Genomic DNA, 24,369 nt, shown 5'->3' with positions numbered 1-24,369 from the left:
CTGCCGGATCGGAAGCGAACACCATCTTTGCAGGGTTGCTGTCCGGCATTCTTGCAACATGCCCTGCCCATCGTACCCTTCCGGCTTTAGCTACCTTCTGGATACTGGGCCGTCATTATGGATATATTTCTTCAATAGATCCTGTGTAGTTCAGCTCAAACTTTGGGATAAATTAGCAGTTACGTGCCAATTTAATATCCTCCCGCGATTATCACTGCACTTCACTTCTTCTCAGAGTGCAACTAAATACAAGTTTTTTAACACCATTCCGCACAGGATCAACCCGAAATGTTGATGGGATATTTATCAAACTTAACTTTATTTAATTAGTCATTAGTCTGAAGTAAAAACTTAATATAATTCGCAGTTCTTACCCGAAATAAAATGATCGCGGAATGTTAACACCGGCACCGTTGGCAGCAAACTTTTTTAAATAATTTCATTTATTTATTAGGCTCAATTGTTTAATTAAAACTCTACGGAGCATTAGAAATAATACAACCAATAATTCCGAAGGAGTTTCAGAAGCATCTTGTCTTCTTTGGGGGGAGATCGGTCGGCTCCGTGTTCCCGTCGGTAAGCGTCCAGTTCGACTACATCTTCCTCTGGTACTTTAATGATGATATTTTTCCTTACTTCCACTGGTGTTTTTCCGTTTGCTACTTCGAAGCCGATATTGTGCATTTAGACCAAAACTGTTAGTATGACGCTGATAAACTGGCAGCAAGGCCCACTTCCAACGAGATTCACACGGTAAAATAAAATAAATATGCAGCACTGCACGGAATTATCTGTCACAAAATCGAGCTTGTTTTGTCGCTGACAACGTCGCTGGCACCAAATCGAAGTTCGGAAGTCGATTTCCACACTTCCGAACGCTCTTCCGACGATGTGTTGGTAACAAACTCAAATTTTGTTCTGACGTTCATGATGTCGGAAGTAAGTTCGGAAGTAAAACGTCGGAAGTCGGAATACAATTTAGTGCTGGCGACACAATAACAACCCCGGAGTATGATTTTTGTTGTCTTTCTGGGTTATTTTCCTTCATTTTTGTCTCCTTCTTTCCAGCTGTTTGTTCCTTTTGCTGATTCACTTTATTCCTTTGTGGACACGCATCCTTTCGATGACCTTCAGCTCGACACAGAAAGCATTTGTTCTGCAAATCTTGGTAGAACACCATTCCCTTTCATTTCGACACTTCGAATGAAGGAGGAATTTTCTTCTTCACACCAATATACACACCTCTCACACCGGTAAACAAATGATCCAGGCCAATGTTTGGCGGGAATGGCCACCCATGTCGGTCGGGGAGCGCTTGGCGGAAAACGAAATTCGACTCTATTGACAATCATTTCGCACGTTTTAGGCTGTGAACCATTCCACCGATTCGTTTAACTTTTAGTTAAAGTTTGACAGTTCGATGGTTATTTCGCCGTGGTTAAAAATAACCCTGCTCCGGTGCCTGGTTAAATTTGACAGTTCAATAGTTAAACTTTGTTCGCGAGAAAATTGGCGCCAAATCCATTTCGTTCCGAATAACTATCAATCTGTCGAAACTCAAATGGGTCGGCTTCGGAGTCAAATTTTAACCACAATGGGAAAATAACAATCGAAGTGTCAAACTTTAATTAAAAGTTAAACGAATCGGTGGAATGGTTCACAGCCTTAATTAGGGATCCTATAATGATTTTAGGATCCCTAGTTCTAATCGCCTGTAGTGGAGGGAACCGTACGAATAAGATCGAATATGAGAAAAAATGCTGTCCGGTACCTACAGTGCCAGTCTTTTTCACAGTCCGAAAACAATCTAGCTGCTACACATCCGCGCGCGACGAGAGAAAGCAGCTTAATTTTTTACTGATTACATTGAGTTCAAAATGGTGGAAACGAGTGGTCTGGCCAGATACTAGCCCAAGCTCTAGTGGAAAGGGCTGTAAGTGTAACTAATATTCCTGTCTAATGAGCAGCTTAGAGCCCTCCTTAGTTATGCGGTAAGACGCGCGACTACAAATCAAGACCATGCTGAGGGTGGCTGGGTTCGATTCCCGGTGCCGGTCTAGACAATTTTCGGATTGGATATTGTCTCGACTTACCTGGGCATAAAAGTATCATCGTGTTAGCCAACTGATATGCGAATGCAAAAATGGTAACTTGGCTTAGAAACCTCGCAGTTAATAACTGTGGAAGTGCTTAATGAACACTAATCTGCAAGGCGGCTCTGTCCCAGTGTGGGGATGTAATGCCAAGAAGAAGAAGAAGAAGAATGAGAAGCTTGAAGTAGCCTGAGGTTATTCCCATTATTCCGCTCGATTTGTTGACACAAAAGAGTAATGTGGGAGAAACTTCGAGCTACTTCAACCTGCTCATTAGGCAACACCAATAAAACTAATTATTTCTATTTTCAGATTTACAACGATTACGATGATAGAGTAAATGTGCGATACGGTGCGCAACATGGAGATGAACAGTTTTTCATGATCAACTCTTACAGGAATCGCCAAACTGTACCGGGATATATTCCAGAGAATGGTGATTGCTTTGCTTCGATTGTAAACTCTTCCGAAGGAGCATTGTATCAACAAAATTTAGATGAAAATTCTGTAATCGTTTATTGGAGGAAAACATTGTGTCGAGCTGTGCCTTTATATTTCAAAAAAAAGGTTCATCGAGGACCAATACTTGGCTACGAATATATTCTTCCAGATCATTCATATGATCGCTTAGCTAATCTTTCCGAAGACTGTTATAAAGGACAAAACAGTTTTCTCGAGGATGGCATGACTGATATGTCAAAATGCTACAATGGTGATCATAATTCAATATTATTGCTTCATATTTATTCATAACATCATATTTGCAGATTTTCCTATAGCTGCCACCAGTCCACATTATTTCGCAAGAAACATATCCATGGCAAAGAAAATATCTGGAATGCATCCTGACCATGATAAACATTACAGCTACACAATCGCCGAGCCAATACTTGGCATACCGATCGATCAACGAGCACGCACGCAAAGTAACCTGGTTATTCCGCACTTAACTGGATTTCCCGCTGATATCCAAAAGTTCAGCGAAATGATTCTTCCTATGTTCTGGATAGAATACGTAATTATGATATTTTATCTATTTTCCATCATTGACAGCATTCTAATCGAGACCGACGAAGACTGAGTAGGGAAAGGTGGGAAGACTTGATCCCTTGAGACACATGATCCCCCCTGTTTTACGGAGAACCAAAGTAGTTTTGTTCTAGTGTATTTTTAATATAGATCCTCTAGACCAGTGTATGTAATTAATTATTATAAATTCAGTAGAAAACCGAATTATAGCCGCTATCGAAATTGGATTTATCTCACAATCCATACGTTAAACCAAATTTCGGAAGTGGTGCGCTGTATAGCACATCACCAAATGAAAACAGCGCACCACTTCCGAAGTAAGGTTTAACCTATGGATTGTGAGAAAAATCCAACTTCGTTAGCGGCTATAACTCGGCTTTGCACTGAATTGATAATACATACACTCTGCTCTAGACAAATGATCGTTATGCAGTGAGTTACATTTCGGAGTGACAACAGTATTGATTCTGCAGTACGGTTTAGGATTTAATAGTGGCCAAGCAAAATTCAAACATTTTTTCCCAACAATTACCTACCTACCTGGATACCTGGTTGGCTACAGCGTCGATACACCTATGCCTGGCGTATTGTAGAGCTCCATAATCGTCGGTCTTGGGCGATGTTCCTTCAGTTTCCCCGAACGATCAGGATCCCCACACTGAGGAAAATGGACGTATGATTTTTAATCAAACGCCTTATGAAAATTTGCCACAAGGAATCGGTATGAATTTCAATATGTTGCCTTATGAATGATGATTTCATTAAAAAAAAGTAAAGTGCGGCAGACTGGGTTCGAACCATGGACATTGGGGTTGGGAGGTCGCTATGTAGACCACACGCCCATCGACGCTTGAATACTCGGGAAGGTAACTGTGTTGTGTATAAAAAGCACCGTTGGTGGAATAATCAGTCGAAGATTCATAAGGCGCCAGTTATCAATTTCGATAGTCCATTTCGCTGAGTGCAGGTTCGATTCCACCGCGTGCAGCCAGCGTGTTCGTGGCCTTCCACGAAGTCGCTGGCCCCTATCTGGTTCTCTGTGGAATATTGTTTTCGCTATTCTTTCTTTCGACATTCGCACTAAGTAACCAGCCCACTGAAGTCTGCCGTATTTTATACGAATCACAATATTTTCTTCTTTGTATATTGCGCTTTTTGCACTTCACACACTGCCAAAAATATGTATACCGTGGACCCCCGGTAATATGGCCGCTTTTAATCTGAACACTTTTTAATTTGAACCCCGTTCGTTTGAACATCGTTCAAATTAAAAATGGTTCAAACGTCATTTAACACGTGGAATCGAGAAAAGAAAAAAGGAACATCGTGAAACGGAATGCAGAATCCAAACAAACCAGCCAAGAGAGCAGCCAGAAACCAGTTTTTTTTATGCAAATAGAGTAACCAGAAGTTCAAATTAAAAATGAACCCCGTTAATTTGAATGAGGTACCGTTCAAATTATCGGGGGTCCACGGTATAAGATATATGTGTCGCCGTTATAAATTTTTACAATAGCTCCACCCTAATATAATCGATATAGAACCACACATAAATTAAATAATTGCTAATTCGAGACCACACATAAAGTTTATTTGGATATATATTTTATTAGTGATCCGCGTGGAGAATGGTTATGTGTGCGCTGATATACATCATGAATTAAATCTATGAACCATTGCATCATGACGTCTGTTGGGTCCCTTCTTGCATACATCCCTGACACAAACTGCACTCGCACCGTAGACGATTATTCTTCTGCTGACCAGAAAACGTTTCAATCGGAGAAGGCTAAACAACGGGCAAGTTGGGAATTGGAGATGATAAACACACCCGTATGCTCAGCTACCTACTTAATGCATGATGACTGAGAGATTGCTAATACGAATACGTCGTCGTCATCTAGGAGGGGCTTAGGGAACGAGTTACGGGATACGGATCACCCATTTACCAAGCCAGTGTTGTAAAGAACTCCCCCACCCAATCGAAGGAGGTAAATACGCAGTTCTGCGACAACGCATTGACAAATTTTTTTTACCCGTGTTGGAATGGCGAGTGAAGTTTCATGAGGGCAATGTTTATGTTTTTTTATATGGAGTTTTTGGCTCGTGCAATCGTCTATGGATTTTTGCCAATAAATATGAGTGGATTTTTAGTAGTGTAAGAGTTTTGCGAGATTTTTTTTCTTACAGTCATCTTTTTCTCACACTCAATACACTCAAAAAAGTTTGATTTTCCGTGTATAATATTATCAATTCAGTGCAAAGCCGAGTTATAGCCGCTAACGAAGTTGGATTTTTCTCACACTCCATAGGTTAAACCTAACTTCGGAAGTGGTGCGCTGTTTTCATTTGGTGATGTGCTATACAGCGCACCACTTCCGAAATTTGGTTTAACGTATGGATTGTGAGAAAAATCCAACTTCGTTAGCGGCTATAATTCGGTTTTCTACTGAATTTATAATATTTGTGTGTGAGTGCTCAATCTGAAAACAAATAGACGTCAAATCATGGCGGGAATCGATTTAGTGTACACGCTTACTTGTGACTAATGAGTAATGGGTTATAATTGGGTAAATTTCAGTAACAAAAATCGATCAACCCGAAATGAGAGTGAGTGTGAGAAAAAGAAGCGGGCAAGTCACAATCTACACATAGGGTAAAGTGCCCAATAGTGGACCCTCCAGCCATTTTTGCATTATTACAGCACAATGTAAACATTTTGCTATGAAATTCCATCAGAAGAACCTACCTTACAGTCCTATGATTTGATTACATGCATTGGAAATACTATGGAAAGTAAAAATAAATGATTTTTTACAATTCTATAAAAAATAAACACGAGAGTGTCCATTATAGGAAAATTTTGGGGGGTCCATAATAGGGAAGAAGAACGTCCCGAAACGGAACATAAAAATCAAATGAAGTGTCGACTATAGGGAAGCAAATTCCTATTATGGACCCCCAGGGGGTCTACTATAGGGCCAATTCAGTCAGACTTTAAAATGATAATTTCAACGAATAACGTCGTGTTTTTGAGTGTTTTATGTATGTATCGTGAAGAAGAGATGCAGAACTTGGTATTAGATGTCAAGCAGAATTAATATGTTGAAAATTTCCATTCCTTATGACAAAAAGAGCAAAATTTCGCTACTAGGGGGTCCACTATTGGGTATTTTACCCTAACTCTTCAAATTGGTGAAATCGGCAATACTTGATACAGCTCATGATTCATGCGTCTGCGCCACAACATTTTCTAGTCACTCCCCCCTCCCCCGGAGTATTGTACGCAGCACTCCGTTAATGCCCTATTCGCAACAGCAATACGGCTTTTCATTTCACGGGAAACGTCATTGTCAATGTCACAAGCGTTTGAAGATAAACAAATTCTTCAACAACTTCAAACACATCCCCATCAAGCACTACCTCTGCACCAACACCACTAGGTCTTCCCCTATCTCTATCTGCCACCATGTAGTTTGTTTTGGTAGGGTTAATGGTTAAGCCTATCCTCGCCGTCTCCCTCTTCAGTGGAACAAAAGCCTTCACTACTGCTCTGCGATCGATTCCAATAAGGTCGATGTCGTCCGCAAAACCTAGGAGCATATGCGACCGTGTGATGATAGTGCCGTTCCTCTGCACGCCAGATCTCCTAATAGCACCTTCGAGTGCAATGTTGAACAATAAATTCGAAAGTGCATCACTCTACTTCAATCCGTCTAAAGGTCTAAAGGTCTGCTGAAATGTTCGCGATGGGACCCACCGCCCGGAATTCACGTTCTCCAGTTCTGGGCCACCGTATTTCCTTGATTGCTGCCACACTCACTTCGACCTTCTGCAGCTCACGAGCCAGGAGCCCAACACGTGCGGGTTCATTCAAAGTTCTCACGTTCCAAGATCCGACTTTCCAATCGTTGTCCTTTATTCGTTGCCGGGTCTGTTGCCGTTGAATCAGGGGCGTAGCCACGGGAGTGGTTTTGGTCATAACCCCCCCCCCCCCTCAAAGACAAAATTTTCAGAACACCCCACCCCACCAGAGCAATTTTCTGGCTATATTTTTTTACACCGCCCAACAAACAATTAAGCTATTTTTTTAGCTGAACAAGACAATTTTTGGTCATATAAGCGCTTTACCCACCTCCAATGTTTATTGGGCGTAGCCATAAATATGCCATAGTTTGACTTGGCCACTTTTAGGAAACAATGGGACTGTTGATGAAACTTGTCGCAAACAAATCGCTTGAGGGAGTATTCTGCGCAAAGATTTTTTTTTTCAAAATTCGTTTATTTCAGGCTACTGACATCCTATTGTTTAGCCCATCGCCAGATCGTAGCCAGGATGTCCTGGGCTATAATTTTTTTTTCATACTGCGTTTCAATGATGACAGCGGTCTATGTCTATTGATGATGATGACACCGCGCTTGTCACCGGGTCGGTTTATTTGGTAGACTCGTGTATATTTTTGGAACCACGATTCTTTGTGATATGTAGAATAGATATCATCTTATTATTATATACGCGCATAGACATACATGCACACTCACACAAACACACGCACACACGGGCCTTCTATAAAAATTGTTTTTGAGAGAAAACTACATAGCCTTTTACGTATATTGCAATTTGCAAATAAAATTAGCATTGCTTTATTTTTCGTCGTTTATTTATCTCCAGACCTACATCTCGATGGATGAAAGCTTATTTTGTTGGATTATACCGTGGATTTAACAAGAATTTTTGAATAAAAAATCAGTCACGCCCAAACCATAAAGTAGTGCTGAAATACGACAAAGTAAAACGAAAACCTATGTTGTGCTTAATTAGTGGATTGTGAATGTCGAAAAAATATGAGACAGGTTTTTGCACCATATTGCAGCACCATAATGGAGGTACGTCAACTTATGCGATCAAATGACCATTTTTCCAAAAACAATTATCGCTATAACTCGAATGTTTCCGAACAAAACATGCATATTTTTTCATGGAGCATATGTATAACCGTACGAAGAATCCATATCCGCAAAAAAGTGTGTTTTGGTCATTTTGGCTTACACGTCAACTATGTGATCATGGGCAGATAAGGGACTTGCTGGAGTTCCTGCAGCGTAGAATCCAAATTCTCGAAGCTCTACCAGTGAAGGCGGAGTCAAAAGTTGTCGAGCAGCCGCTACCTACCAGGAGAAGGCCGTTTTCAGGGAAGATCAGCAACAACGCCGTACAGTCTAACAACGCTAAGTGTCCATCGTGTGCGCAGATACATGGACTTCACACGTGTCCATCGTTTTTGAAGCTGTCGTTGTCCAGTAGGGAATCATTTTTGCGTGCGGAATCCCTCTGCCGCAATTGTCTCAAGCGTGGTTAAAATTCTCCTGTTGGCATTGTAAGGGTCGACACCGTTACTTTCCTTCAAAGGGAGGAGAACGCAAGGGTAGCCAAGGATCCCCCAGGAGGGAGTCCGAAACGGGGTAGTACAAGCGCAAGGTCGAGGGCAGCGAATGCTTCAGCGGTCGAATCTACTTCTTCCAACGCGGCGCAGTGTGTGTCATCCCAAGTTCTCTTGGCTACAGCTGTCGTAGTGATCGAAGACGATGTAGAATGTCGCTACTCAGCACAAGCACTTCTGGATTCAGGGTCAGAGTGCAACTTTATCTCAACTAAACTATGCCAGGCGATGAGCGTTTCCGTACAGAAAGCCAACATTTCGATTCAGGGCATCGGGCAGTCCGGAATAAAGGCATCGCACAAAATTAAAGCTGTCGTCAAGTCCCGCGTTTCGTCGTACGCTCGATCTATGGAATTCCTTGTGTTACCGAAGGTCACAGCGAGCCTGCCAATGTCCACTATTCAGGCAAGTGGATGGGACATACCTGTAGACATCGAGCTGGCGGATCCAGAGTTTTTCCGGTCGAGGAATATCGATTTGGTATTGAGCATCCAAGCTTTCTTCACCTTCTTCCCGTCAGGAAGAGAAATTCAATTAGGCAAGAGCCTGTCTGTATTGTAAGTCACATCGGATAGTCAGGCGACTAGATACTCCTGCAACATGGCAGTGTCGGACGATCTGGAAGAGATAATGGCACGGTTTTGGTCCTGCGAGGAAGTGGGAGCCGTCAACAAACACTCTCAGAAGGCCGCTGCGAAGAGCTGTTCGAAAACACGGTGAAGCGAGAAACGGATTACACAGTTACCCTCCCAAAGAACACTGAAGTGCTGGCGAAAATTGGTGAATCGAAAGACATCGCATTGAGGCGATTACGAGCTGTAGAGCGAAGGTTGGCGAAAGATCCTGATCTACAGAGGCAGTACAGCGAGTTTATGACCGAATATATCAATCTCGGTCACATGCGAAAGGTGGACGAACCTGATGATATGACAGTCAAACGGTGTTTTCTGCCACATCATCCGGTTATTAAGGTCTGAGGGAAGGGTTTTCCGTTAAAAAAGCACGTGGTAGCACTCTCTGAGAGAGAAAATTGCCCAATTCAGCCCGCCAGAATGTCAGTGTGGCCAAAATTATTTCATCATTATGCAGTTGCTTATCAAATGCTTTAGAATTTGCCGTAAACAAGGACCAAAAGGAATTGGCAACAATGGGGAAGACATTATTCACGCAGTGGTTCGGAGAGAGAACAGCAGCAGCGCCGACCAATCACGCAAAGAGGAAATCAAAATAAACAAACTCCAGCTGGTTTTGGAAAATGAAAACATGAGTCGTTTCTAGAACAACATTAGAAAATATCGTAGGAGGATTTCTGAACAAGGTTTCCACACAAGCTTTGAAAAGTATTTGGGTGAAAACAGTGGTGCTGGTGTAAGTAAGACAAATAAGACAAATAAGACAAATAAGACAAATAAGACAAATAAGACAAATAAGACAAATAAGACAAATAAGACAAATAAGACAAGTAAGACAAGTAAGACAAATAAAACAAATAAGACAAATAAGACAAATAAGACAAATAAGACAAATGAGACAAATAAGACAAATAAGACAAATAAGACAAATAAGACAAATAAGACAAATAAGACAAATAAGACAAATAAGACAAATAAAACAAGTAAGACAAATAAGACAAATAAGACAAATAAGGTAAATAAGACAAATAAGACAAATAAGACAAATAAGACAAATAAGACAAATAAGACAAATAAGACAAATAAGACAAATAAGACAAATAAGACAAATAAGACAAATAAGACAAATAAGACAAATAAGACAAATAAGACAAATAAGACAAATAAGACAAATAAGACAAATAAGACAAATAAAACAAATGAGACAAGTAAGACAAATAAGACAAATAAGACAAATAAGACAAATAAGACAAATAAGACAAATAAGACAAATAAGACAAATAAGACAAATAAGACAAATAAGACAAATAAGACAAATAAGACAAATAAGGCAAATAATACAAATTAAACAAATAAGACAAATAAGATAGATAAGACAAATAAGACAAGTAAGACAAATAAAACAAATAAGACAAATAAGACAAATAAGACAAATAAAAGACAAATAAGGCAAATAAGACAAATAAGACAAATAAGACAAATAAGGCAAATAAGACAAATAAGACAAATAAGACAAATAAGACAAATAAGACAAATAAGACAAATAAGACAAATAAGACCAATAAGGCAAATAATACAAATTAAACAAATAAGACAAATAAGACAAATAAGACAAATAAGACAAGACTAAGAAGAAAAATAAAGAAAGTTCCTCCAGGAGTTCCTTCGGAAGTTCCTCCGGAATTTCCTCCAGCAATTCCTTCGGAAGTTCTTCCAGGAATTGTCTACGAAAGTTCCTCCGGAATTTCCTCCAGCAATTCCTTCGGAAGTTCTTCCAGGAATTGTCTACGAAAGTTCCTCCAAGAAATCTTTCAGAAGTTCCTCCAGGAATTCCTCCGGAAGTTCCTCCAGGAATTCCTCCGGAAGTTCCTCCAGGAATTCCTCCGGAAGTTCCTCCAGGAATTCCTCCGGAAGTTCCTCCAGGAATTCCTCCGGAAGTTCCTCCGGGAGTTCCTCCAGGAATTCCTCCGGAAGTTCCTCCAGGAATTCCTCCGGAAGTTCCTCCAGGAATTCCTCCGGAAGTTCCTCCAGGAATTCCTCCGGAAGTTCCTCCAGGAATTCCTCCGGAAGTTCCTCCAGGAATTCCTCCGGAAGTTCCTCCAGGAATTCCTCCGGAAGTTCCTCCAGGAATTCCTCCGGAAGTTCCTCCAGGAATTCCTCCGGAAGTTCCTCCAGGAATTCCTCCGGAAGTTCCTCCAGGAATTCCTCCGAAGTTCCTCCAGGAATTCCTCCGGAAGTTCCTCCAGGAATTCCTCCGGAAGTTCCTCCAGGAATTCCTCCGGAAGTTCCTCCAGGAATTCCTCCGGAAGTTCCTCCAGGAATTCCTCCGGAAGTTCCTCCAGGAATTCCTCCGGAAGTTCCTCCAGGAATTCCTCCGGAAGTTCCTCCAGGAATTCCTCCGGAAGTTCCTCCAGGAATTCCTCCGGAAGTTCCTCCAGGAATTCCTCCGGAAGTTCCTCCAGGAATTCCTCCGGAAGTTCCTCCAGGAATTCCTCCGGAAGTTCCTCAGGAATTCCTCCGGAAGTTCCTCCAGGAATTCCTCCGGAAGTTCCTCCAGGAATTCCTCCGGAAGTTCCTCCAGGAATTCCTCCGGAAGTTCCTCCAGGAATTCCTCCGGAAGTTCCTCCAGGAATTCCTCCGGAAGTTCCTCCAGGAATTCCTCGGAAGTTCCTCCAGGAATTCCTCCGGAAGTTCCTCCAGGAATTCCTCCGGAAGTTCCTCCAGGAATTCCTCCGGAAGTTCCTCCAGGAATTCCTCCGGAAGTTCCTCCAGGAATTCCTCCGGAAGTTCCTCCAGGAATTCCTCCGGAAGTTCCTCCAGGAATTCCTCCGGAAGTTCCTCCAGGAATTCCTCCGGAAGTTCCTCCAGGAATTCCTCCGGAAGTTCCTCCAGGAATTCCTCCGGAAGTTCCTCCAGGAATTCCTCCGGAAGTTCCTCCAGGAATTCCTCCGGAAGTTCCTCCAGGAATTCCTCCGAAGTTCCTCCAGGAATTCCTCCGGAAGTTCCTCCAGGAATTCCTCCGGAAGTTCCTCCAGGAATTCCTCCGGAAGTTCCTCCAGGAATTCCTCCGGAAGTTCCTCCAGGAATTCCTCCGGAAGTTCCTCCAGGAAGTTCCTCCAGGAATTCCTCCTGGAATTCCTTCGGAAGTTCCTCCAGGAATTTCTTCGGAAGCTCCGCCAGGAATTCCTTCGAAAAATCCGACAAGAGTTCCTTCGGAAGTTCCTCCAGGAATTTCTTCGGAAGTTGTTCCAGGATTTTTTTCGGAAGTTCCTCCTGGATAAATTTGGGAGAAATTCCTGGAGAAACTTCCGAAGAAATTCCTGGAAGAACTTCTGAAGGAATTCCTGGAGAAACTTCCGAAAGAGTTTCTGGAGGAACTTCCGAAGGAACTCTTGTCGGATTTTTCGAAGGAATTCCTGGCGGAACTTCCGAAGAAATTCCTGGAGGAACTTCCGAAGGAATTCCAGGAGGAACTTCCGAAGGAATTCCTGGAGGATCTTCCGAAGGAATTCCTGGAGGAACATCCGAAGGAATTTCTGGAGAGGATTTCTAGAGGAAATTCCGGAGGAATTCCTAGAGGTACTTCGGAAGAATTCCTGGAGAAACTTCCGAAGGAATTTCTGGAGAAACTTCCGAAAGAATTCCTGGAGAAACTTTCGAAGGAATTACTGGAGAAACTTCCGAAGGAATTCCTGGAGAAACTTCCGAGGGAATTCCTGGAGAAACTTCCGAAGGAATTCCTGGAGAAACTTCCAAAGGAATTTCTGCAGTAACTTCCAAAAGAATTTCTGGAGGATCTTCCGAAAGAATTCCTGGATAAATTTGGGAGAAATTCCTGGAGAAACTTCCGAAGAAATTCCTGGAAGAACTTCTGAAGGAATTCCTGGAGAAACTTCCGAAAGAATTTCTGGAGGAACTTCCGAAGGAATTCCAGAAGGAACTTCCGGAGGAATTCCAGGAGGAACTTCCGGAGGAATTACTGGAGTAACTTCTGGAGTAATTCCTGGAGAAACTTCCGAAGGAACTCCTGGAGGAATTTTCGTAGAAACTTCCGGAGGAATTCCAGGAGGATTTACTGTAGGAACTTCCGGAGGAATTACTGGAGCAACTTCCGGAGTAATTCCTGAAGGAACTTCAGAAGAAATTCCTGGAGGAACTTCTGGAGGATTTCCTAGAGGAGCTTCTGGAGTGAGGATTTCCTGGAGGAATTTACGGAGGATCTTCCGGAGGAATTCCCAGAGGTACTTCTGGAGGTACTTCCGGAGGAACTTCTGGAGGAATACCTGGAGGGACTTCCGTAGGAATTTGTCTTGATTATCTTATTTGTACTGTTTGTCTTAGTTGCTTTATTTGTCTCTTTTATTTTGCTTATTTGTTCTATTTGTCTTATTTGTTTCCAATATTTGATTTCAATTTATATATTTGGTATCCTCGTGTTCCCAAATAGGAATACGCTTTTTTCTAGTGTCACGCTAGATACAAAGTTGACGGACTTTCTACCGCTCTCATCGCTCCTTTCCTGCCGTGCGCCACAAGAAAATGTGCTGTTGGCTGCTCTCCCGAAATGGTAACTTTTGTATGGAATTTAAAAACTTGGTTGAAGTAAAAAGAGCTTCCTGCAAAATTTATTGCGGTGACATATACTTTTTATTACATCAAAATGATCGTTGGAAAAATTCAAAACTTTTGTCAGTTGGGTTTTGCGAAATTCGGTTCCTTTGTGCCTCAAATCATCGGAGAGAGGTACTGAGAAGCGAAAATTTCAGTTGTACAATAGCTCAGTATTGAGACATTCATTCAAATTTGGGAAATAGTAGGTCCATGAAATTTTGTAGGAACATTCTTTGATAAATTTCAAAGAGATTGTCAGTTGGGATAAGCGAAATTCGTTCCCATTTCCGTGTTATAGACGTTTTAGTACGAAAATAGCGTTCTACCGCGAGAGAGCTTCCCTCAGACCTTAAGGAGACGAGCACCACGACCAAAGTGAGAGTGGTATTTGATGCCTCCTGTAAGACTTCTACTGAAATATCCCTCAACGCCTCAACTATGCGCTGTATGCTGGACCAGTAGTACAGCAAGACCTTAGATCGATCGTCCTTCGGAGTAGAACCCGTCAGGTGATGGTGGTTGCTGATGTCGAAAAGATGTTCCGGAAAATTTGGACGAACTCCAATGAAACTCAGCTACACTACTTAAAATCCACACATATCTATTGGCAAAAATCCATAGATTTAACTTATGATGTATATCAGCGCACACATAACCATTCTCCAGTGTTGTATTTAACACTGTTGCATATTTAATAGATATCGCAAATCGCTCAACGCCCCAAACCATGATTCGTGGTTTTGATTCCGCATCATACTAAACCAAAACGGCCTCGAGTCCATATGGAGTTGCGTCCGCGAACAACTCCGTTGAGTCTTCACGATTGAAGTAGCCAAGGGTCTTGATATGTTTCCACGCACTAGGCTTCAGATATTGGAATTCATCCTATAGGTCTTGGTTCCAATAAAAAACATTGGAGTTGGACAATTCCCGCAAGTAGCGAGTCCTGTCTGCTCTTTGAGGGATGAATCTGTCGATAAACGTGATAAACCCCAGGAAGCTTTTTACCTCTGGTACCGATTCAGGCTTCCGTACTTCCTTGATGGCGCTGATTTTCTCATTCTCGATCTGCCAACCTTCGTTCGACACTGTGAAGCCAAGAAATTTGACTACTTCCATCCCGAATGAACACTTTTCTTGGTTTATCATCACATTGTGATGCTCCAGTCTCTTTAATACATTCTGTAGGTTCCGATCGTGTTCCTCCTTAGTTCGGCCGAATACCATGACATCGTCCAGGTTATTGACCGTTCCTTCGCATTCCGAAAGAATTACCGTTTGCATAACTTCCTGGAATATATTGTCTATCCGGATAAAAGTTAGACCGCTTTTTATACCGAAGTTGGAAGTTTTCCAGATACAGGCAACTTTTCCAACTTCGGAAGTAGTGCGCTAGATACGCCTAAAGATGCGCTGAACAATGCATCAATTAGTTTAACAGATAAAACTTCGGGAGAAAGTTCGGACCGGGCTTGGTAGTCATATGGTTACTGCTTCTGCCTCATACGCAGGAGGTCGTGGGTTCAATCCCAGGTCCGTTGCATTCTCCTACTTTGTATCTTTCTCTATATCTCTCATGTTCTAGCAATCGCTAGAACTGGAAATGGACTTCCATACCGTTTCCGTTACTATTCCTATACCTTCAACTTGAGTATTCTAACAGTAATCTGCTAGAATTGGAAATGAACTTATAGAGCTCGTTTGCTACATCCAATAAGAAATTCCATCAGTTGACTTCTCCTATCTATCACATTGGCAGCTCGTTAACCAAGACGGACCTCTGCCTCTCGAACCTAACCCAAAAATTCCAACGAATTCCGCATGAACTCGTGGTGGGCGAGTGATTGCATCATCATTTCCTCCCCCTTCCCTACATTGACTTGCATTCTGACGTGGCAGGCGCCAGTATGACGTAACAAATGAGATCACCAGTACTTGTACATTTAAGATGTGTGCTAGTCCCAAGCTAACATCTGTTGGTTCTCTGTGCAAGAACAGCTGATCTGGTCATAATAGAGTAGCAACTACGAGCAGTCAATCAAGCTCAAGCTAAAACTTCGGAAGATAGTTCGGTTCGGAAGTCCCGACTTCCGAATTCTAAGTTGGTGCTACGCCGACAATATCCGGAGCGTTTGTTAACCCAAATGGTAAACGGCAGCATCTGTAAAGCGCGTCGCCGGCAAAGAAGTTTGTAAGGGGCCTGGAATTTTTTTGTAGCTCAATATGGAAGAAAGCGTCCTTCCAATCGATCGTAGAAAAGAATTTTTCACCATGCAACTGCAACAGGACTGCGAAATGGTGAGTTGACATCCGGGAAGGGGCGCCTAACATAGCTCTGGTCCGCACAAGTTCCAATACTCACGCTTCCACGGGTCTTCCGATGACAATTGACAGCCAGCTAAGGGTTGCGTACTTAGCTGGTAGTGCAGCATGGGCACTGTTATCCTTCTGACATCAGCTAGAGTGAGAGGATGCGTCCTGTGGGGTCTGCCTAGGATGTGGTGGAGTTCGACATTGGGTCCTGTTGAACTTCTATAAAAAGCTGCATGTCTCCCCAAGCAGGCCCTATCAAAGCGACCGTGTGCCGCTCAAAGCGCACTAGCCTAGTCCTGGTGTTGGGTGGGACTTTGAACAAATTTGACCCGACTGATCGAGCGTCTGTCCACCAAGGAGGTGCGGCTCCAACAGCGTTTGTTCTGGCATCCAGCGGCTGAGTATGAAATGCTATTCCCCGGAAGCTATACCTAAGATGGCAGTCCCATCCCGGTGTATATGGAACCTTGGGCCAACAACCTACTGCTCCCGAAACATCATTTTGTTCGAGAATCCGATAATGAAAGAATACGGACCAGGGATACCGCAAGAAACTTTTTTCGCAAGCTGTCATGAGAGAGAACTGATTCGGGGTGTTATACCCCATGACAAATTTCTTTTAGAAAGCTCCAAATGTAGGGAGCACTGACTTTGATGATGCATTTCAACTTGTTCTACACAGCTGTGCAGTAACCAACACGAAAGGAGCGAAAACAAAGCAAAAATCATCATTTTTCTGTGGGGATTGCCTATCCGATTCTGTTTTTTCGCACTTGTATACAAGTTTGATAAATTTGTTATCATGGCTTGTTATGATTCGGAACAGTTTTTGCCTCTCTTTTATCAATCCCATTGAATTCCACCACTTAATTGTAAATTCAATTACGACATCAAACATTAAAATTTTAAGAAATGTCTCTTCTCCGTGGAAACTTGATGTTGCTGAGAGCTTGGAAATCTACCGACAGGTACAAACGCGGTTGTTGAATAAAGATCAAGGAAATGGTAGCTCCTGGCTCTTCAAGTTTATACCTAAGCATTAAGCGCATCAAGCGAGTAGAAATAAGCACCGTAGTAAGATAAGTACCTAGATAAATTATTATACCTACGCATAGTATGAATAGTGTAAGCTGCGATCATTTTCTTCAAGTCGAGTCAAGTACGAGACACTGAAGACAACCTTACTGTTGAGGTCGAAATACGTATCTGTCAGGATACAATTAAGTGGTGGAATTCAATGGGATTGTTTAAACTCGTCTTATGACAGGTGAAAACATTCCACTAAAAAGCTCAAAATAATTTTCTTATCTCTTTTATCGTTGTTCGTTATCTATTGAGAGCGATTTCTGCAAACCCTGATACGGACTGATTTTACGGCGACGACTCTTAGCGCGAAACAACGGACACGAATAGGAGCATAGAACGTTTTAACCCTAGCCCAGCACGGTAAATTGGCACAACTTGCCAATGAGGCACGCCCAAGGATGTTTGTCATTATTATCTCCGACAAAAACAAAGCTTTGTCGTTGGTTCTCTTTTGTCGCTTGTTTCGCAAGCGCATTTCAGAAAAATTGATTCCCTGCGCACGGATCAAGAAAGCAAGGGCTGCCTTTGCGAGTTTAAGAAATATCTGGAAAAACAGGCAGATAAGTGAACGCACCAAAATACGAATTTTCAACTCTAACGTGAAATCTGTGCTGTTATACGCTAGCGAAACATGGTGTGTATCAGTGGAGAACACTCAACGGCTGCAGGTGTTCATTAACAGATGCCTGCGGTATATAATTGGGGCCTGGTGGCCTCACAACTGGATCTCAAACAACGAGCTCCATCGTCGTTGTCACCAGAGGCCGATAGCAACAGAAATTCGGAATCGGAAGTGGGGCTGGGTCGGCCACAATCTACGAAGGGGCAAAAACGAAATCTGTAAACAAGCATTAGACTGGAACCCAGTGGGACATTGCAGCAAAGGCAGACCCAGAGGCTCATGGCGGCGAAGTCTCAATAAAGAAATAAAAGAAGTCGACCGAAATCTAACCTGGCAACAGGTTAAAGCGATAGCCGGGCAACGCTCAGGATGGAGATCTTTCAAGTCGGCCCTTTGCACCACCGGAGGTGTACAGGATCCATAAGTAAGTAAGTAAACTGCAACAGAATTGACTTAAACGTCGGGATCTTAAAAGGCGTTCTGAAGAAGCATTTATTTGGGCCCCGTAGATCGATGACAAGTCTGATATCCGACTTTACCTTAGGGATCACTAGCAATGATGAGCAGAAACTTTTATCCATTTCCTTAGTTACATTTTCAATTATAACAGTATCTCTTAATTCTTCGAGTTTTTGGCTTGTCAACTCTTTGAAAGCTGCTGGAATATGGATATAAACGTTTCTGGAAGGTGGCATGGTTTTGTCATACTTCAAAGCCACCTCCGGAATATTGAATTTTGGAAATTCTCTCCGAGGTTCCGCTTGTACGGCATTCAGTTTGAATTCGCATCTCCAGTCTGAGCTTGTGTTTCCTTGGACAGAAACCTCCAGGCCAATTCGCAACAAACTATATCGTACAGCAGTATTGAAACCAAGAAGTGCCTTCGTTTCTCGCACTACGTAAAACTTCTCAGTATTCAAAGGTCTTTCATCGGAAACATAGAGCTCTGCTGAGAATGTAGCTAAGACATCTATATTTCCCTGTATAGCATATGCTCGTAATACCTTGTCCGATCAATACTGAAGTTCGTGCAAGTTTCGTTTCGCGGTATCATTCTGTAGCATGGCGTTGAAGGACTCCGGTGTAATCGTATTCACCTGCCCACCGGAGTCTATGAAGAAACGGGCTCTTATTCCAGCGACGTCTGCAACGACGTATGCTGCCTTATCGTCTGGTACATCAGATCCGATCATACCAATGACTGTCTTCTCTTGATTAGTAGGTAGATTTTGAGATTCCTGAAACAATATCACCGTGATAATAAAACTAAACGTTTTTTCATTACTTATGCATAGTTTTCTCTCTTTTTATTATCATTAAAGAGTTGTGGCACTTCTTCAGCAAGCGTACTGGGAATTTTCACCTACCCCGGGCAATCTGAATGCCAAAGGGGATTGGGCTCTGTGGATCTCATTCGCTGGTTGACTTATAATCCTATAATAAACGTTTGCACCAGATGTATTAGTTATGGTGGTTTAGGAATCTTCTTACGATGCTGCAAGTTCCAAGAACCACTGTCTTTTGGATGCTATGGAGGTTATGAGATAGTTCCAGCTCTCCTAAGTATCTCAGAAGAGATTTCGGGACGATTCCTGTTGATGAGATAACAACCGGAATTATACGCACGTCCTCCAGGTGCCACATCTGCTTCAACTCCTCCGCCAAGTCGTGGTACTTCGTTATCTTGTTGGAGAATGTTGTTTGGACATTATGGTCTAGCGGTACAGCAATGTCGATGAGGGTTACCCGCTTCATCCTTTTGTCGTAGACCACAATATCGGGCCGATTGGCACGAATGAGGACATCCGTTATGATCTCGCGATCCCAGTACAGCTTCACGAAACTATTTTTCAGAACCGGGACAGGCACATATTTGTAGTAGGCGACAAACTGGTTAACCAAGTTGTGCTTTAAAGCAAGCTGTTGGTGCACAATCTTCGGTCATCAGGTTGTTGACGTCGCAATGGTTCTGCACCCTCCTCGCTATTACCGATGACAGCACTTTGTACAGACTCGAAAGGCACGTTATTGGTCTGTACTTGGCTGGGTTCAAAGTGTTCCGATCCTTCGGCAGAAGATAAGTGACACCCCTAGTGATGAATTCCGGTAGCTGCCCGGGCTTATCTAGTACCGTGTTGAAGCATTCCGCCATCCGCCCGTGGACCGTTGTGAGTTTTTTATACCAGAAATTACGCACAAAATCAGGTCCTTGTGCAGCCCAATTCCTGGTATACCGGGTAGCCTCACGTATGTCTTGGGAGGTCACGTTGATAGCGGTCATGTCTCCAATTCCACCACAATATTGCTCTTCTTCTGCCATCCACACCTCATCGCCTCATCGCCTCACCTCATCACCATAGATTGGACCAAAACTGCGTGACTTCTCCAATCTCCGGAAGGCCCTCGCCAAAATCGGCTTTGTCGTTTCGGATGTGGTTGTAGAACTCCCTTTCGTTGATGTTGAACATTCGATTTTGCTCCTTCTCTTCGAACATTCTCCATAACGTCGCAGTCGTTTAGCAAGAGCACTCAACCGCTGTACATGGGTGTCGAGGATCTCAGTAATGTTCGCCTCAGAGAGATCACGGAGTTCTGTGGGTTTCACAATTTCAGCAACATTCCGAACTAGCCTGGTTGATCGATTCCCCTGCTTGTACTGTGTTAATCGACCAACCATTGACCGCAGTGTGGCGATGCGGGTCTTCAGACGTCGCATCCACGCGGGTTTTCGTGCTTTGGGGCGTGCGCGTCCATCACTCTCACCTTGTGGGCGCGTTCGCAATCCCAACGTTCTTACAACAGCCACTGCAGCCGAATACACGATAAATTGCAGCTCCTCAAGGTTCTCCACGGTTTCCAAGTACTGTGGCAAAATATCCTGGTTAAGGATGCTTACTGTACTCGTCAACCGATAGGAGTACTGCAACTTGGGTATCCGGTGTCGGGACATGGGGTCTGTCCCACGAAACTGTGTAACTGCTGTGCCCATATGATTAGCTAGTTCGTCCTTCAATTGCTGTAGTTGCAATTCCACTGTTGGTCCTGGAGCGGCGGGTGCAATCGAATCGCGACGGTTACTTGCGATTGTTTCTGTTTTGCCTTGTCGGCACGGGCTGAGCCCGATGTCTAGAGGGTCGCTGTTGCACCTCTCCTTCCTCTAGCCGCTGGCGGCTCGCTCTGTCCCCCGTTCCAGGACCAGCTCCAGTAGGGGCTTCCTCCTCGGGCAATCGCATTGGTGGTATTCTTCTTGAGCGTAACTCCATATTTGGGTGTGCTTTCATTCCCGGAAGCTACGGGTTCTGTAAAGTTATTTAATTCTTTACAGTGCTAAATAGCTAGGTTCAAGCGCCAGTGCTCGCCCGAGGGTGGTTTTTCATTGGTGCTTAGGAATTCGGCCTTCAGCTCCCACCTACTCGAAATGGTGGTTTTTCATGGAGGCCCAGGGTATTTCACCTGAGCTACCACCTACAACAATTATTATTATTATTATTCGAGTTCATTTTAAAGCAAAATTGAAATAATTATAGTTTCGAAAATTTAAACACTTTCAACATCGGTTACCTTCGAATGCTCTGAATCTTCTTCTGCCTTCAGGCCCACGAAAGAAAGATCCTCTACCGCGGCGGCTTTCTAGCTCAACCCCTCGAATACGCACTTGGTCAACCAATTCGTTCAAGGATCCTCCATCCGTAAGTACTCGGTAAGAGAGAGTTCTAACACGGCTATCCGTCGATCCTCTAGTCACTGTTCAAGAAATGGCTTCGAATTCTTCATCTGATCTGTAATTGCATAGCCTTGCCGCCGCTGCCACCCGTTTCACGAATTGGATGTTCATTTCTCCCTTTCTTTGAACCATATTGGCTAGCTTACTTCGTTGTGACAACATGTATGCTCTTGATCCAAAGTGAGCGTCCAACCGAGCAATCGCGTTCGAATATGGAAACTGTTTCTCATCCGGTATCCCTGGATTAGATGATGTTCCGTCAAGCAACTCAAGCAGCAATGGACCTGCCTTGATGCGAAATATATTGATCCTCGTTGACTGATCAACTGCTTGTATGAGGTCCATGGAGGCGTTCAGAACGTTCTTCTAATGGTCGTAGTCACGTTTATTCAATTTCACCTGCTGTCGGAACACACTCTGGCATATTGAGACTGCTCAGTGACATGTTGTTCATTGTCGTGAGCAATGTCTCATTATCTGCAGTGTGCTCCACCCGTATCGTGCTTTATCTAGCTTGGCAAAATTTATTCTCCGCCTTATCCCGATCCGCCAGGAGCCGACTTAATTCTTCCTTCTCCAAACGAGTCTTTTCCAACTCTGCTTTCACTTTGGCCAATTCTTCCGATACTTTTTTGGCCGCACTTCGTTTAACTATCCTGTAGAAGAAAATAATACCTTCTTTAGTCCTGCAATGAATTGCAATGAACCACCGCATTCGTATCAGAGTTCATTAAAATCGACCACCGCCTTTTCAATCAGAGTCTAAAGAATTATCGACAACCGCCTTTCCAATCGGGATCTCAAAATATTGAACTCCGCCTTTTCAATCGGAGTTCCATTGTTGCAGACATCCGCCTTTCCAATCGGAGTCTATTATTCACTGACCACCGCCTTTTCTATCGGGGTCGATTTTAAGGATATCAATTTTCCTTTAGTTTTTTTTTCTTTTTTTCTTTTACTTACTTGATAAATTTCTCTGGAGACTGTGCTGCTACCAGCCGCGCCATTGTCGTAGCCGGGGGTCATAATGACACTGGTTATCCGCCCAAGTACTCGATGCTGAAGATTCCGATCCGAAAATCGGATCCAATATTGCAAGATTAACGAGAAAAGATGCATTTTCGACCAAATAAACCACACTTTTAAGAAACAAAATCGTTCTACAAAGTTGTTCTGGATACTTGGGTCCTTGTTATAGAGATATCGAAAAATAGGGTGACCCATTTTATAAAAATGTGACGTTTGTCGTACAACAAAGTTGTACCGAAAGGCTATAGAATTATTCCAAAAAACAACTTTTGATAGAAGGCCCAGAGATCCAAATCCGATCGACGAACCGAGGTGATGTATGTATGTGTGTTAGGGTGGCTCAAATTAGTATGGGAAAAACTTTTTTCAATTTTTCTGATGGACCTTCTTGGGTAATCTTCTCGCGGTTTTCAGCATAACATTCTGTATTTAATTCTACAAGAACTGAATGAGTATCATTGTTCTTGATCGTAAATTGTGCCGTCCAATTGCAAATCACTGTTTTTGGATGTTACTGCATACATTTTTCCATATAATCTTCCAACGAGTTTAGCACCGCCCAAACGTTAACCGATTTGGCTAAAATTTTGTCCAGAGCATCAGGGCATCAAATAGAACCGAATAAGAGGGCGGCCCATCAAAAAATTTGAAAAAGTGTTTTTTGAGCCACCATAATGTGTGTATGTATATTGTATATGTGTGTGTGTATGTGTGTAAGTATGTGTACACATTTTGTAGACACACTTTTTGGAACTTAGCATTACCCGATTTACTCGCAACAAGTTGCATTCGACGGGAAATACGGTCCCATTATTTGCTATTGAAAATTGGACCGATCGGACAGTGCATTACGGAATTATTGAAAAATCATTGTTTTTTCTAGAAGAAAAAAAATTCAGTAAAGGTAGCAATGCGTATTAATTGCTTTTTTGACCTTTCTTATGTGATTTTTCAATACATTTTACGATGCACGAGAAAGGCATCATCGCCGCTAGGTGGATTATTCTGGGTTTTGTATACTTAGTACATGTACTGTTACAAAATTTTAGACCCTTCCCCCCCCTAAAACGTGGGATGTCATTTTTGAACGACTCCTTAGCTGGGATTTTTATCCGAGAACTCGAAGCTGCCGTGCATACATACGAACATGAGTGACATCACTGAAATTAAGCATGGCAAAGTATAGTAAAATAAAAACTAATTTACTTTTGGTAGTAGAAGTTTGATAATCTGTTAAATAAGCACCTTTACATGTAAAAACGATATTTTCAAATTAATATGTTTATTGTAAAGCTTATCAAAAGTCTAATCCCGCATACCAAATAATTTTTAATCCAATACTGTTCTGAATTTAAAAAATGCAACTTAAATTTCATTTCCTATATATTCCGTGTTACATTTCCATCATCGTCACTCATATTGTACACTTTTTCCAGATATCGCATCGGAACTTCGACTTCCCGGATCTTTGCTGTATTTCTTTTTCGCTCAATACATAGATTTTAGTTGTAAGGAATTACATGGGATACTTTACCAACTTTGATTACGGATTTCACCAAGTGACACTAAGCGAGAAGATCCTTTTCAGGTGGAACACGTAGTTACTACCGATTCCACACTTCGTGAGATAAGCGTTACTTTACGTTAGGGGAACGGTTCGGCACTTCATCTCATAGCTCCTATTTCCATCCCATAAAAAACAAAGCAATGAAAAGGAATTTGGTTTGTTTTCTTATTTTTGTGATTTTTTCAGTAGTGAGCACGCGTGTTAGCATAAAGAAGCGACAAG

General features: G+C 42.6%; 2 protein-coding genes across 7 annotated transcripts in view; both read left to right on the top strand.

The window, feature by feature from the left end:
• Window positions 1-24,369, top strand: part of LOC134211743 (uncharacterized) — a 39,398-nt gene that overhangs the window by 9,714 nt on the left and 5,315 nt on the right. The gene's annotated exons all lie outside the window — the stretch shown is intronic.
• The window catches only part of LOC134211740 (scavenger receptor class B member 1), a 152,212-nt gene that overhangs the window by 127,415 nt on the left and 428 nt on the right, over window positions 1-24,369 (top strand). For 4 of the 5 annotated variants that reach the window (XM_062688912.1, XM_062688909.1, XM_062688911.1 and 1 more), the window contains 2 exons: window positions 2,406-2,805; window positions 2,861-3,108. In XM_062688912.1, the coding sequence (XP_062544896.1) occupies window positions 2,406-2,805; window positions 2,861-3,108 (648 nt within the window). Of the gene's footprint in view, window positions 1-2,405; window positions 2,806-2,860; window positions 3,109-24,016; window positions 24,169-24,369 lie in introns of all 5 variants that reach the window. The other variant, XM_062688910.1, reaches the window with a different exon arrangement.

The sequence above is a fragment of the Armigeres subalbatus genome, chromosome 2 (genome assembly GCF_024139115.2).
Source record: "Armigeres subalbatus isolate Guangzhou_Male chromosome 2, GZ_Asu_2, whole genome shotgun sequence".
In the NCBI taxonomy this organism is placed as follows: Eukaryota; Metazoa; Arthropoda; class Insecta; order Diptera; family Culicidae; genus Armigeres; species Armigeres subalbatus.
The sequence above is the reverse complement of the archived record's forward strand: the minus strand, read 5'-3'. Positions and strand labels throughout refer to the sequence as shown.